The sequence below is a fragment of the Tiliqua scincoides genome, chromosome 10, assembly GCF_035046505.1.
Source record: "Tiliqua scincoides isolate rTilSci1 chromosome 10, rTilSci1.hap2, whole genome shotgun sequence".
In the NCBI taxonomy this organism is placed as follows: Eukaryota; Metazoa; Chordata; class Lepidosauria; order Squamata; family Scincidae; genus Tiliqua; species Tiliqua scincoides.
In genome coordinates, this window is record NC_089830.1 from 9,432,555 (window position 1) to 9,448,282 (window position 15,728).

Genomic DNA, 15,728 nt, shown 5'->3' on the forward strand with positions numbered 1-15,728 from the left:
TGTGCACATATGTTGTATGTGTGCATGTTGTGTGTGTAGATGGGTGACCAGGTGACCGCGTAGATAGGACTCGTTAGCCTGGGAAGGCAGCTCATCTGAGAGAAGGAAAACTCTGATCCCAAACCTCCACTGCCTTGTGGCTACATCCGGTTATGGAAAAGGCTTCAGGAATCAACCTCGAGGCAAAATCCAGAGCTGGAGTCCCTGAGGCAGTTCATGGCTGAACACAGTCACGTTCTGGCAACTCCTGCAATGTCGCTGGAACCAACCGTATTGGCTTCTGCCTTTCCATTGGACCATTTCAGCGATGTGGAGGGGGGGGGATTTGCTGCATGGGTAACAGTCTATCCTCCATATCTACCTTACCCAGGCTTCCTGCACTGGAGAGGACACTGTTCCGGAACCACTATTCAGAGCGCAATACCATAGTCTTCTGAGACTGAAGGATGCCAACTGTCCTGTCCTGTGTGTGTAGATGCAGACTGCACTTGCTCCCAGTGTGGAAGGGATTGTCACTCCCGAATCGGCCTTTTCAGCCACACTAGACGCTGTTCCAGAACCACCATTCAGAGCGCGATACCAGAGTCTTTCGAGACTGAAGGTTGCCAACTAAACTTTGTGTGTGTGCTTAAATATGTGCATATTATGTATGTGTGTAAAAGTCCAGCCTATTTATACAAGGATTTTTTATACAGGGATTTGACTCAACATGAATGGCCCCCTGCAAATGAGAAGGAATGTGCTGATACCTGGAGAAGAGGAAAATGCATCCCTTTAAAATCAGTTTAAAAAACAGAACAGTCCTTTAACAATAGCCTCCTTAATGAGAGAGTGAGAGGGGGCAGCTGGCTGATAATCCATCAGTCCTTCTCTCTCCAGGTGACCCCTCCCTCTCCCCTGAGCTCATGAAAGAAAGGTGATCACTTTGCATTGGTGAAGGGAGGGGCTGAGTGAATCAGAGGACTGATTGATGGATTGTCTTCTTAATGACTCTTATCTTACATCACAAAGGTCAGCAAGGCTGTTTTTAAATCACCTGAGGAAAAAACTTTGTTTTTTAAATTGATTTGCTACAGTGCAAATCAATCAGTTCTTTGCCATCCACCTGAGTGCTTGGAAAGGAACCCACTTGAATAATGAGGCTCAACCTGTAGATCCATTCTGTGTGTGTATATTGTCTGTGACTGTGTGTGTAGATGCACACACTTTGGCTACAGTCCTAGCCAGTTTCCTGAGATTAAGCGCCATTGAACAAAATAGGATTTACTTCTGAGTAGACCTGGCTGGGATTGTGCACTTCGTGTGTGAGTGCACCTAGATGTGTATGCATATTGTGTGTGATTGTGTGCCTGGGGCTAGGTGTGCATATGTTACATGCACACACATATTTTGTGTGCGTGCATATTGTGTGTCTGTGCAAATGACGTGTATGTTCCACGCACACACATATATCGTGGTGCGCGCCTATTCCTCCCGCAGGTACCGTATTTACTGGGCCCTGCAGCAGGCGAGCCTAGATTCTGCCCGCAGAATTGGCGCATGCGCAATGGCAGGGCGTGCGGCCCCGCCCCCTGCCCGGCGTCCGGGAAGTGACGTGAGCCCTGCCCCTCCCCTCCCCTGGTGATGGAGGAAGAGGAGGCCGCGGCGGGGAAGATGAAGCAGCTCCACGGCAGCGCGGGCGGAGGGGGCCTGAGCGCGGGGCCGGACCCTGAGCGCTGCCGCTTCCCGCACTGCGTGGTGTGGACGCCCATCCCCGTCCTCACGTGAGTCTCCCCACCGCGCCTGCGCCGTTCTGGGGGGCGGGGCTCTCCTGGTTAGCTGCAGCAGGGACTCCCCGAAGCCGCGCTGTGGCAGGGAGTTCCGCAGTCTAAGGGGCTTTAAACCTGGGCCAGCACTGACACTAGTACGGCATCTAGTTCAGATGCCATCACCACAACCTGGGTCAACACTGACAATAAGAAGGTATCTAGCCCTGACACCATCAACACATCCTGTAGCAAGGAGTTCCACAGGCTAAGGCGGCATTAAACCTGGGACTACACTCGCAGTCACATCATCACATTGTCTGGCAAGGTGTTCCGCTGACTAAGGGGGCATTAAACCTGGGACAACACTGATAGTAGCAAGGCATCTAGTTGAAATGCCATCAGCTAAGGACATACTCCCTAAAGACTTCTAGGGGAGTAAGAACATAATAAATAATATTTCATGGTAACATCCTTTCGGTTTCCTCCTTCCCTGGATTAGAGAAGAATATCAGACTTTAGGGCACAGTCCTAACCAGGTCTACTCAGAAGTAAGACCTATTTTGCTCAGTGGGGCTTACTCTCAGGAAAGTGTGGTTAGGATTGCAGTCTTAGTCCTTTGCATCTAGTCAGAATTAGTCTGTGGAACTCCTTGCCACAGGAAGTAGTGATGGCATCTTGCCTAGATGCCTTTGAGAGGGGATTGGACAGATTTCTGGAGGAAAAGTTCATCACGGGTTACAAGTCATGCTAGGTATATGCAAGCCCCTGGATATAGAGGTGGGCTACCTCAGAGTGCCAGATGCAAGAGAAGGTACCAGGATGCAGGTGGTCTCCTTGTCCTGAAGCATTTGGTGGGCCGCTGTGAGATACAGGAAGCTGGTCCTTTGGCCTGATGGTCCTTTGGCCTGATCCAGCGAGGCTCTCCTTATGTTCTTATGATGCTCTGTTGCAGAGGGTGGAATTTTCTGAATTACGCCACATTTTCCAGTGTTCCGTAGCCAGAGGTGAGGCAGGGCGTTCTCCTTGGCAAACCTGCTTGGCAGCTTAGGAAAAATGGTAGCTTCCTCTGCAGTGGGTAGGGAGGAGCATAACATTCCATGTTTCACAGATAGGTGGCTGATATGTTCTCATGGCACCCTAGTTCCTTGACCTGCACCAAGTTTACTGCTTGAAACCCTTCTCTTCCACTGTTATGCACTGCTGAAGGATTCACTTTGCAGGAGCCTGTCCTGCCATCTGAAGCTGATGTAGATCACAGCACATCCCACTTGTTTTAAAACACACACCCTGAAAGATGTTTAGTAGAATGTGAAAATTTCACAATAGATTTATTGAACATTCTGTGCAACATACTTGTAGCTCTAGGTTCTCTTTGGGTAGGCAGTTAAAGAAAAGGGTCCGGGTGAGGGGAGAGGGAAGCTTTGCACTTGAAATAGTTGTGCTCATGACCTGCATGCTCACCAGGGACAAAGTGTATTTCCTTCCCCACCCAAGATGTCACTTCTGGAGACTAGGGGAGAAGCCTGAAACCTGCGAAATAGCAAAGCTAGCAACCTGCACTAAAAGGCATTACTGAAAGCCAGAGGAAAGTTCTATTAGGAACAGGTGCAATAAGATCAACCAGCCCCTGGTAAAAAGGACATAATTGTTGCATGTAAGGAGAGATGCTGCAAGGAAGGGGGGCAAGCTAGCTTTGTGCAGATGTTGCTCCCTTGTTCCCCCTGTGCTGGACCTGTTTGTCCCTGGCCTGTTTTTTCCCCTCAAAGAGATCAGCTGTTAGAATGTGTCAGAGTCAGGGCTGGTCCAAGATCTTCTGGTGTCTGAGACTGTGTGCCACATGCTCTCCCCCTTGCCTGTCAATATGCTCATTCCGTTCCCTGGATAGGGAAAAGGAGACTGGAACAGAAGAAACCTGACACTCTAGTCCTCTACTTGCCTCTCCTCCCCTCGCCCTCTTCTCCTCTGTCGTCCTTTTTCAGTTCAGGAAATGGAAGGAAGGAAGAGCAGTGAAAGCTAGTGGTGGGCATCTTCCTCTAAGCAGCTGTCTAGCTGACCACCTCAGTCAGCTTCAGTCCTGGCAGGGATTGCTTTTCCTATGTGGAAAATCACTTCCTATCCTGGAGTGATTGCCCCTGCTAACTGGATAAGAGGCACTTTTTCACGAAGGTGATCCTCTTTTATTTAGCAGGGGGAGAATAACTGTCCCTCCTCACCCCTGCAGTGTCTTTTATAGTGGCTGTCTGCTAGTGTTCTTTTGTGTCTTTTTAGATGGTGAGCCCTTTTGGGACAGGGAGCCATTAAATATTTGATTTTCTCTGTAAACTGCTCTGTGAACTTTTTGTTGAAAAGAGGTATATAAATACTATTATTAATAATTGAATATCTTGGCAGCATGAAGTCTTAACCTGTGCTCTTTACTGGTACCCTAAACCCCATCCTTACTAATATCTCAGGTTTTCAGAAAGCTTCACAGATGTTCCTAGCCCACGCATGCCTGTAGCACAGGGGTGCCCAAAGTTTTTGGCAGGAGGGCCACATCATCTCTCTGACACTGTGTCAGGGGCAGAATTCATTTACATTTCAAATTTGAATAAATTTACATAAATGAATATATTAAAGATGAACTTATATGAATGAATGAAGGCCTATAAAAGACCTTGCACAAAGCAAGTCTGGCCTTTCCTTTGCTGCTGCTACTGCATCGCAGACGTGAAACAACAAGCAGTGGAGGGAGCCCTCATCCCACAGCTCACGCGAGAGGTCAAACAGTTGCCCTCACGCTGAGAGCAGTTGCATCGGGCCAATGTGGGCTCCAGCAAATCTCCAGAGGGCCAGAGGCTCATTGGAGGCTAGGGGCTCCCTGAGGGCCGCATAGAGAGGCCTTGAGGGCCACAAGTGGCCCCAGGGCCGAGGTTTGGGCACCCCTGCTGTAGCACATCAGTGGTCTGAAAGGAAACTGTAGGGTGGATATGTAGAGAAATTTCCAGTTTGCACGGGTTTCACATACTTGGTTGGGTGGAAGTGATTTTCTCTTGCCACAAATAACCAAGAGACTAGCTATTTACAGTGTACTGTTTTCACAAGGATACCTCACTTACAGTCAACTGGAATGCAGTGTCAGAAGGAGATGGCATTCTAGGAAAAACAGAGGCTGCCTCTGAGAGTGCTGTTGCTGTGTGAGGCTTTCTGACTCCCCCAGACAGTCATAGCTTATTAACTGTTACTTGGCACCTGTTTCTCCTGCTCACTTGAGTCTGGCCCATGGGAGAGCATTTCTGCAGTTTTCCAACAGTTTTTTGTCTTCAAGGTGTGAAGTGCAGGGTCTCTGATGCATTCTTTCCTTCCTTTCACAGCTGGCTCTTCCCCATCATTGGTCATATGGGCATCTGTACCTCAGCTGGAGTTATCCGGGATTTTGCAGGGCCTTACTACGTCTCTGTAAGTGAAAGTTTTTTCCTGGTTGGCTGTGGAATTTTTAACAGGGGCTGTATTTAAGGGCAAGGGCTGGACAAGGGCTGGAGGTCCAGCAATATTAGCCTATTGAGTTGCTCTCATTAGAGTCATGAGATTGGATTTCACATTGTGGCCCCAGGGTATGTGTTTTGGGCATGTGCCGGGGGGGGGGGGTTGTGCATGGGTGTTTGGAATAGTTGAGGAAGAGGAAGAGGGTGTCAGGAAGCAGATTGATAGTAGGGACCATTGCAGGGTTTCCAGCTGAACTAGGTGACTGCAGAGCATGTATGATAGGGATGGGGTGGTACTTGCTGTGTTACTCCACAAACTCAGTGTTACATAGTGTTGTTTTTTTCACATGTTTATATTGCCCTTCTTCCAAGGAGCTCAGGGTGGTGTACATAGTGAGGTGGTGTACAACCCTGTGAGGCTGAGAGATAGTGAGTGGCCCAAAGTCATCCAGGAAGCTTCATGACTGAGCAGGGATAGGAACCTGGATCTTCCAGGTCTAAATCCAACACCGGAACTCTCAGTGTCCAAATGTCTTTAACATGTATTTTGTGCTGTCCCTTACTGAGACCTGCCTTTTAAAATTTTCTCCTCCTTCTCTCTAGGAAGACAACATGGCTTTTGGGAAGCCAGTGAAGTAAGTGTTTCTCCTGTCTGGTGTGTTTTCTTGCAAATGCATTCTATCCATAGAAAAACCGACAAATATGTGCTGTGATGCAGTGATTAAGGTGCAATGAAAGTGCAAGTTCATCTGGCAGACAGGTGGGGCTTCTGCTTCTCTGAGAGGAGAAATCTTCATGTAGCCATCTAAAGTTTCAGCTGAACCTTGGTATTTTCTGAAACTTCAAATATGAACTGACGTAACTTTTTGAGTTCATTTTGCTTCTCTGGGAGAGTTCAGATTTGAAATGTTTGGAGAGAGAAAACTTCCTGTGCCTTTCTTCTCCTCTCATATTTCTACTGAGTTTGTACCCAGGGTTGTGAAGTCAATACACAAAACCTCCAGCCCTACCCAAAATGGCTTCCAGCGGTGACTCCCCAACCCTGAGCAGGTTTTGTGTACAGACTCAACAGCTGCGCTAGGTACAAGAGTTGGCATACAACTGCTGACTAGATGATAATCTGAGAGAGCAGGGCTGTGGAGTCAGTACATAAAACCTCTGACACCACCCAGAACAGCTTCTGACTCCTCCACAGCCCTGCTTGTGCCTCACCATTGCTTGGGTGGTACAAGTAGGTCTTCACCATCCATCTAAAAATGGATAGAGGGAGAATTTGCCTAATCTCTTTAGATAGGGAATTCCACAGTTGTGTTCTCATTAACTTTATTGGAAGGTGACGTGTTTCATTCTAAGAGGAAGGCAAAGAAACAGCAGACCACATGTGAGCTGAATCTTCAACCTTCTCTCTTTGTTCTGTTTCAGATACTGGAAGCTGGATCCAACCAAAGTATATTCCTGTGGCCCTAATGCTTGGGATACTGCTGTTCATGATGCCTCAGAGGAGTACAAGCACCGTATGGTGAGGAGACCTCATTAGTCAACTTGGAACACCTGCATTGTTCCCCAGAATGGACTCTCCCCCAGATCGCACCTCCACCCCCCCCCCAACATACACATTTGGGAAAGTTGTAGTAGTTCTCTTAAGGGAGTAATTTTTCAAGAGACTAACTGGGAATAAAAATTTGCATGCAGACTGTTGAAAAGGGACAAGAAGTTTTATTTGGCCATTCTAAAACGGAGTATTTCAAATAATAAAATAGAACTGTGAAGCAAGACAGTGAAGCAAGAACCGCTCACAGAGGAACCCACAAAACAGGAACATCCCATCGCCAACTGACACTCAGTTGCAAACTTTCTGCTTGAAATTTAGAACTTTAGAACTAGAATCAAGGTACTTGATGTGACAGAAGTAAAGATTGTACAAGAAAGGTCCTTATTGCTGTTGACCAGAAGTGCTAAGTTCTGTTGGGCAAATCGATCTCTATAATTCTGCAGAAGGCACCATAAGAATTGAATGCTTAAATGCTCTGAAATAAACCTGTCCATGCACAGAAAGACCCCTTTTCATCTGTCTATCAGCAATGACTGTGGGTGTTTTCTTAAATGCAGAGAGCTCTAGTAGGTAATTGTATCTCTGCATGCCATCCAAGATGGTAGCACCCAGGAGAGCCAGGAAGAAGAGGCCTCCAGGGGACATCCTGCAACACACAGTTTGGGAACCACTGCCATAGTGACGCATTTGAAATCAAGAGAAGTTGGGTCCCCTTGTGTAATTTTTAATAAGAAAAGAACAGAAGTGTGCTATACGTTCAGGGTTGGCATGTGCCTCTTTACTACCTGACTACAACCCACTGCAATCTCTGCTGACATGTGCCCATGTGTACCCATCTTGTGAAGTGTGAATGGGCAGAGGAGTGGGCATGTTTCCATCCCCCCCCCCTTCCCACAGATTGGTACAACCATCTTGGTCTGCGTTCCTTGAAATAAACAGGTGTGGGATGCTGGGAACTAAGCATCCCTGGCTCATGCTCATTACACATAAAAGAGGGATACAGGGGGAGGCTGCATGCAGTGATTTTTGTAAGTGTAGGGTGGGGGAGGGGAGAAGATCCACATCATCTTTTTCTGCCTATCTGGTACTTCATAAGCACCAGGTAGGCAGGGAGATGTGATTTGGAGCCTTGTCAATTTTTTTTCCTACTTCTTCCTCCAGCAGTGCTGGAGGGGGAAGGAGTCTGCTACCGCTGCAATCCTCTTCCAACCTGCTCATAGCAAATTGGAAGAGGATTGGAGCAGCAGGCTAGAGAGGCTGGTGGATAGGTGGGCTGGGGGCTCATCCATTCGCTGCCCCACTAAGGGTGCCCAAGATGTGAACATGTCAGGTGGCCCCCTGATTTGGCCACTCCTGTATACATTCAATCTAGTGAAGTAGTTTTTCCTGTGAATATAGTGACTTCAGCACAGAGAAATGGATTGGCCTTCAGATGGGTCATCCAGCACTGAGTGTTGATGGATTTATAAGAATAACTTAAAAGATGCACGCACAGATCCTCAACTGCACGTCTTTTTTTCTCTCCTAGCACAACCTCTGCTGTGACAACTGCCACTCCCACGTAGCTCTGGCCTTAAACCTCATGCGATATGACAACAGCACGTCTTGGAACATGGTCAAACTTTGTTTTTTCTGCCTGCTATATGGAAAGTATGTAAGGTAAGAAAAGTCACCACTGTATATTCTGTTGTAGGTGAGGGTGTGAAATTTACTCAGAGCCTTGGCTTCCCACTACATTTCTCTAGGGCATGCTTCTTGGGCAAATGTGATCAGATTTGAAAGCTGTTCAGATCTCAGAATCTGGTGATACCTGTAGTGTAGCAACTGTGTGCAACTCTTGCTCAAGTGCAAGTGCTTGCACTTTAGTGGCAAGCTTCAAGAAGCAAGTAATGAGCACAGTTCACCAGCTTCCCACCCACACAGCTGAAAGGACACAGCCAGCTATGCCTTCTTTCCACTTATTTCCTCTTGTCTATTCTGTGGCATCAACTCAATTAAAAAAGCAGAATTATGTGATCTGCATAACTTATGTGAATTAAATATTAACCATAATTCCCTTCTCCCTGTCGCCGAACTTTGCCACCCTATCTACAGGCTGCAAAATGCCCCTTAGTCGCTTTTCACAGGACCTGCAAATAGGCAAACTCTTTGTTGTACTGACTGGTGGCAATCATTCTCTGTTCAGCACCATTTTCTTGTGCCTGTCTCCTTTCCTCTAGAATATCCCAGAAAGCATTACCCTTACTCTGGTTTGGCTTTATGAAAATGCCATGCAACCAGTCAGGTTTGACTGTGTGATGATTTCCAAAGTCAAATCACAGCCAAAGCAATGCTTCTTGTGTTCTGGTCTGATTCTGTGTGTCTGTTTGGGGCAGATGGATATGCCAAGTAGCAGTTGCCCCACATGGCCAGAACTACAAACAAGATGGCAAAGAAGGAACAAAAAATACTAGATTGTACTTTCATGATACGCTTTGGAATGGAACAAGATTTCTGGATTGCTTTCGCCTCAACCCCTGAATAAAGCAAACATTTGTGTGATTCATTGTGTTTCTGATATTCGGAGGGGGGGCTTTGCAAGGCACAGAAATGCCTCTTGAGATACCTGTCTCAAGAGATTGTCTGTCCCATACAATGACATTAATCTTCATGAGGGCTAGAAACTTTGTGTAAAATCTGCACCTGGTCTGTTCCATGGTCTGGTAACAGAATAAATGCAGGCCTGGTTTAATCCCAGCTAGCTATGAGTAGAAAGGGGTGCAGCAGGGAGAAATGAGGCACTATTGTGAGTTTCCCTCACCAAAGGCTACTGAAAAAACTCCACAGTCAGGGAATTAGAGGACAGGTCCTCTCCTGGATAGAGAACTGGTTGAAGACCAGGAAGCAGATAGTGGGTGTCAATGGGCAATTTTCACAATGGAGAGAAGTGAAAAGCGGTGTGCCCCAAGGATCTGTCCTGGGACCGGTGCTTTTCAACCTCTTCATAAATGACCTGGAGACAGGGTTGAGCAGTGAGGTGGCAAAGTTTGCAGACGACACCAAACTTTTCCGAGTGGTGAAGACCAGAAGTGATTGTGCTCCAGAAAGATCTCTCCAGGCTGGCAGAATGGGCAGCAAAATGGCAGATGCGCTTCAATGTCAGTAAGTGTAAAGTCATGCACATTGGGGCAAAAAAATAAAAACTTTAGATATAGGCTGATGGGTTCTGAGCTGTCTGTGACAGATCAGGAGAGAGATCTTGGGGTGGTGGTGGACAGCTCAATGAAAATGTCGACCCAATGTGCGACGGCAGTATAGAAGGCCAATTCTATGCTTGGGATTATTAGAAAAGGTATTGAGAACAAAATAGCTAATATTATAATGCCATTGTACAAATCGATGGTGAGGCCACACCTAGAGTATTGTGTCCAGTTCTGGTCGCCGCATCTCAAAAAGGATGTAGTGCCAAAGAGGGCAACTGATGATTGCTGGGCTGGGGCAGCTTCCTTATGAGGAAAGGCTACGGCGTTTGGGCCTCTTCAGCCTAGAAAAGAGGCGCTTCAGGGGGGACATGATTGAGACTTACAAAATTATGCAGGGGATGGATAGAGAGATGCTCTTTACACTCTCACATAACACCAGAACCAGGGGACATCTGCTAAAATTGAGTGTTGGGAGAGTTAGAACAGACAAAAGAAAATATTTCTTTACTCAGCGTGTGGTTGGTCTGTGGAACTCCTTGCCACAGGATGTGGTGATGGCGTCTGGCGTGGACACCTTTAAAAGGGGATTGGACAAGTTTCTGGAGGAAAAATCCATTACGAGTTACAAGCCATGATGTGTACATGCAACCTCCTGATTTTAGAAATGGGTTATGTCAGAATGCCAGATGCAAGGGAGGGCACCAGGATGAGGTCTCTTGTTATCTGGTGTGCTCCCTGGGGCATTTGGTGGTCCGCTGTGAGATGCAGGAAGCTGGACTAGATGGGCCTATGGCCTGATCCAGTGGGGCTGTTCTTATTTTCTTAGAGTGATGAAGATGACTTACTCGCCTAGTTGTTTCTCTGCAAACACAAAAAAGCTCAGTTCACATGAGGTCATCATTTTTGTGTGTAATTTACACACTTAACTACATCTCTGTACCTAAGGTGTCCCCCCCAGTATATAAAAACTATTGCCTTGTCTGTGGGTGACCCTGTTTTGCGTAAAAACTGACTGACTTTCAGCCACCTGCGTTGGATATTTGTATATAGATGATAAAAATATTTTGTATTTGAATAGAGGTTTCTAAGTATGCAAAGAACTGCATGTGTATTGTCAGTATCATCACCATGTCGCTGCTGAGGAGCTGAGGCAGAGAGGGAGTAACTTGCTTAAGGCTGCCTAGGCTGCAGTCCTGTACACCCTTTCCTGGAAGTAAACCCCACTGAACACAATGGGACTTACTTCTGAGTAGAAATGTTTAGGGTTACATTGCTACTGAGCTCATGGCAGAGGCAAGATTCAAACTGAGATATCCTGGTTCATAGTTGTCTGTTTGCTTCTGCACTACTGAGTTCCCAGTTCACCCTCTCCTCCCATGATTCACTCTGTGGCTGTGTGCATGCGCATGTGATTCTCCTGCCTCTTCTAAATTTCTCTTTCTCTCCCTTACAGCATAGGGGGCTTTGTGAAGACCTGGCTTCCCTTCATCCTCTTTTTGGGGATTATCATAACAGTCAGCCTGACTCTTCACTTACGGTGATGGAACATCCCCAGCCCCTTTCAAAGACATTGTGTGGAAAACGGTGACTCTTCAACCCAGGAAGGGCTGGAGCCGCTTGACTTGGAAAGCCTTTGGAAAAGAAGTCACATGTTGGCTTTGTAATAACAACTCCTCTTTATCCTGTGGGACTGATATTCTCCAGTCATGTTTTTTTCCCCATCATTCTTGCCTTTTGTTGCCCAGGGAAGGGGGAAAACCAGTGCATTGCACTTCTTGTCAAAGGTTCCCTGTGTGGAGTAATGCGCTACGTGGACTTTGGTTTGCAGGGCATGTAGTAAGGGCTTATAACCTGCATTTCAGCAGGTGTCAGGGTGATTGTCAGGCTCCCCAATTTCTTGTGGACAGATTCATGACGGCATGTTATGGAAAGTGAATGTCCAGAACCGCTTGGGCTTGTCCTTTCTGCTTTCCTATTTGCAGGTAAACAGTGTTTGCAACACTGTTGTTAGTAACATTTTTCCTACCACTGGGTAGCTTGATACTGGCCATCTCAAAATGCTAAATATCCCCCCGTTGTGCGCACAAGCTGGGGATGCTGTGGCCAGGGTGGGGTTACATGAAGTTTCTGCTTTTGCAGCTGTTACATCTGTCACAGTGTGGCCATTGTAGCCATACATTGTAGTCAGGTCTGGGTTTCAGGGGGACTTTGGCAGAGGGATGATCTTGGCAGTTGTCAGTCAGTGGGTCCTCCTAAGGGCCCTCTGCACTTGCCCTGATGCCAGCCCCATGTTGCAGCCCCTTGTTCACAGCCATGTGCATTTAATTTGGTGTTCATAGGAAACACAGCCATTCTTCTACAGTAACAAATGGCGCATAGTCTCCCACCAGTGTCATTGGTGAAGCCCTTGTTGACGTTTTCCTTGAGCTATCCTTGACCAAATCCTTGAGAGTTCTGTTGGTCTTCCTAGTTCCTGTCATAGAACTGCAGTTCCCAAAGTATGTGTGAGAGAAAAAGAGGCAGACCAACAGAACAGAATTGATGATGGTAAAACTGCTCAGTTTTAATGTGCCTATATTGTGCATGCAAAGTCCCTTGGAAGAAAATTCTGCAATGGGGAAATGTCTGCTCTCGCTTGCCGAAGAGTATAGAGCCTGGAAACCATAGACCAGTGTAAAGACTGTTCCGAGGGGGCTAAGAGAAGTGGAGGAAAGGGCTTTTTCATCCACCTTGTCAGGTGCTGCTTCCAGGTAACCCAGGAGCAGTAAGGAATTGTGTGCTTCCCCCAGTTGTACTCCCCTTTTCCTAAGCAGAGCTGACTTTGGAGCCCTCAGTGCTTTTGTAGTGTGCTGTGGAGAGGAGGCATTGTCCTTGAGTTAACACCTGTGGCTGTACCAGGGCCTCTCAGTTATCCAGCCATTCCAGGCATGAGCAATGTCAGCTGTGGAATACAAATCAATATGCTCTGGGCTGATCACAGATCAAAGTGGCAGTCCATCAAGTGAACCCTGGGACTTATTACCCAGTGGCATTTTTTGGAACCTAGACCAAATTCAGTGAATGTCCTTCCCCCCCATCCACCTTTTTTGTACTTTCTTTCAGTGACTTGCCAAATGTTGGATGCTCCAGGAACCCAAGAGATTTCCAGACTTAATGCTCAAATCCAGCTTCCTTGCCACAGTAGCATCAGTCTAGACTTGGGTTCTGAGTCCATTAAGAAGTGCTTTGCAACTGTCCAAGTGTTGCCAAAATCTGAGGCTGGTGGCCAAAGGAGCAAACTTGCTAGAAATGCCCATTCCTCCCACAGCCACTACCCAGGTGTCTTTTTTGTTCTTATAATCTGTATTTTTCATTTGCATATTCTTGAACAGGTCTGATAGAGGTAAACAGAGAAGTTGCATGGAAAGACAGTGGGGAAAACTGAATGTACCTGACAAATCCAGTACTAAAATCTACTGAAGGAGCCACGGCCACAGTAGTGGACAAGGCTTTCACTTGTGTAGCTGTTACTGCTTTTCAACTTCAGTAAATGTGCTCCAGAGATGTGCACAAGTTGTTGCCTAAGGATGGGGATAACTGTGTAGTTGGAAGCTGTAAGCATCTGACTCTGCTCTTTGTGATTAAACAGGTAGGTTCAAACATCAAGGTTCCTCTCTTTCTCCAGTGTCACCCCAGAATGCATCACAATGCATTCACTGAGTGAAAGGAGAAGCCTTGGAGTGACCAAAAAGTGGTTGCCGGCAACTCAGAAGGCTGCCTGCAGCCCTGAAAACGCAGTGGTTTTGCTGCACTAAGGTAAACAGAGCTATTTTTATCTTTCTCCTTTATCTTTTTAAAGGGCGTCCCTGGTATCTGTGGAACAACAGATAACTGAAACAGCAGATACTGGGATCTGCAGATACCTGTATTTTCAGCACGAGCCCAAACACATCTATCTCATGTCTCAAATGAATGAATTAGCCCTTGGCTTGGAATTAACTGCTGTCTTAGAAAAACTCTGCAGTTTAATGCCACCTCTTCAGGGCTGTTTGAGAGTAACAAAATTCCTACCTGAGAGGCACTTCTGTGTAGGCATTTGGGAAATCTTGAGTATTGATCATGGTGTGTATATATAGTTCTTTGGTGTGCTTGTATGACTTGGAGGCAGCTGTTGGCTGCAACTCCATGGCAAAAATGTACTTGAGTATAGGTAGTGAAAGCTTGACATTGCGTATTGCAATCTCTGCACAGATTTCATATTAATGTGTGCATGGAAATGCCTTTAATGCAGGAATTTGGTAGGATGCAAAATACCCCTCAAAGGTTTCAGTTGTTGCTTCGGAGGCCCTACTTGAAGACACCTCTGGTTTTGTTTCATTCCATGAAACACTCCGCTTTCCATGTGTTCTGACTTCTTGTGGCATTTCATTGATTTGCCACTTGGGGATTCCCCCCTCCACCTTTTCCCTCTTGCTGGTGATTAGCCAGATGAGCCTCTGTCCTTCAATTTGGTTCTCCAGGGGGTGCTGGGCTCCTTTGTGCATACTGAACTCTGCTGCTATGATTTCATCATCCTGACAATGGTGAAAATAAATGCATTTCTGTGTACGTCGCCAAGCAATGGACGTCTCATTGTTTTGCCTGCTCTGTTGCCCCCCTCTGGTTGTCAGACAGAAGAGGGGGTTGTGCTTGCCACGGGTGAAGAGTAGAAATTCCATATAGCTGTGATCAAACATTACAGTGATTTGTACTTCTCCAGTGATTTTGCCCAAAGCGATTTAGTGTATAGGTATTACGTTTGTTTGACAACATTTTTGTCACTGAGACAATTTGTTTGTTCTTAATTATGTATATGCCTCAAAATTTGGAGCCTTTCCCCATTTCCAGTGGTTTTCTAGCCAGGTCAGCCAGCTTTAAAACATGTAAAAGAAAAAAGTCATCTTAACTGTCCAGCTGTGGATTCTGCCCACAGCCTGGATTATAATCACCTCCTACCATAACATAGGGCAAATTATTCTGGCACAACCACTTGGATCTGGGTACCAGCTTCCATCAGTCCAAAGATGCTCAAAAGTCTTCTCTAGTTTGCCCACCACACCCCCACTTATGTTGCTGATGCGTAAGAAGAGTCCTGCTGCATCAGGCCAAGGGCCCATCTAGTCCAGCTTCCTGTATCACAATGGTCCATTAGATGCCTCAGGGAGCCCACAGGAAAACATGATACCTGTATCCTGTTGCCATTCTCTTGCATCTGGCATTCAGAAATAGCCGACCTATAATCTGGAGGTTGCATTGAGTCATCATGGCTTTGTAACCTGTGTTGGACTTTTCCTCATATGTCCATTCTCCTTTTAAAGGCATCTAGGCCAGGTGTCATCATGACATCGTGTGGCAAGGAGTTCCATATATTTAATGGGTTAATTTTTCCTTTCACCTGTTCTGACTCGCCTGCCAGTCTAATCGGCAAGTAAATAGAAGTTTCCTTGAAATTTTTAAAAAATTCTGTGCTGTGATGCCTGATGAAGAACTTTTAACCACCACCACCACCACCACCCTGCTGTCCCAAGGAAAGAGCTTTCTGCTGTCAATCTGTAAGACCCACTCAGCTGCAATTGAGGTTTCCAGGTGGAGGAAGCATGGGCCACTCATTAGCAGGAGAGCCCCCTTCAAAAGCCAGTTGAGATTTTGTTGTGCTTACAAAGAAAAGCTGCACAGAGCTTCCCCCTCTGCTTGCTGTTACCACTGAATGGCTTTGAATTGCTGAATCTTGGAGAGAAATGACGCAGATGTGGTCAGCAAAGTC

At 46.5% G+C, this 15,728-nt stretch overlaps 1 protein-coding gene across 1 annotated transcript; it reads left to right on the forward strand.

Moving 5' to 3' along the window:
• The first annotated feature begins 1,623 nt into the window (after window positions 1-1,623).
• On the forward strand, window positions 1,624-14,141 carry TMEM222 (transmembrane protein 222). Its single transcript, XM_066638600.1, has 6 exons — window positions 1,624-1,763; window positions 5,102-5,186; window positions 5,816-5,847; window positions 6,635-6,731; window positions 8,293-8,423; window positions 11,400-14,141. Exons 1-6 carry the CDS (start codon window positions 1,624-1,626, stop codon window positions 11,485-11,487), a joined length of 573 nt encoding a protein of 190 aa, XP_066494697.1. The 3' UTR covers window positions 11,488-14,141.
• The last annotated feature ends 1,587 nt before the right edge of the window (window positions 14,142-15,728 follow it).

Coding starts and splice junctions, on each gene's coding strand:
- TMEM222 (XM_066638600.1), top strand. CDS start 1,624: ATGGAGGAAGAGGAGGCCGCGGCGGGGAAGATGAAGCAGCTCCACGGC. Junction 5,187..5,815: donor CAGGGCCTTACTACGTCTCT/GTAAGTGAAAGT, acceptor CCTTCTCTCTAG/GAAGACAACATGGCTTTTGG. Junction 6,732..8,292: donor AGGAGTACAAGCACCGTATG/GTGAGGAGACCT, acceptor TTTCTCTCCTAG/CACAACCTCTGCTGTGACAA.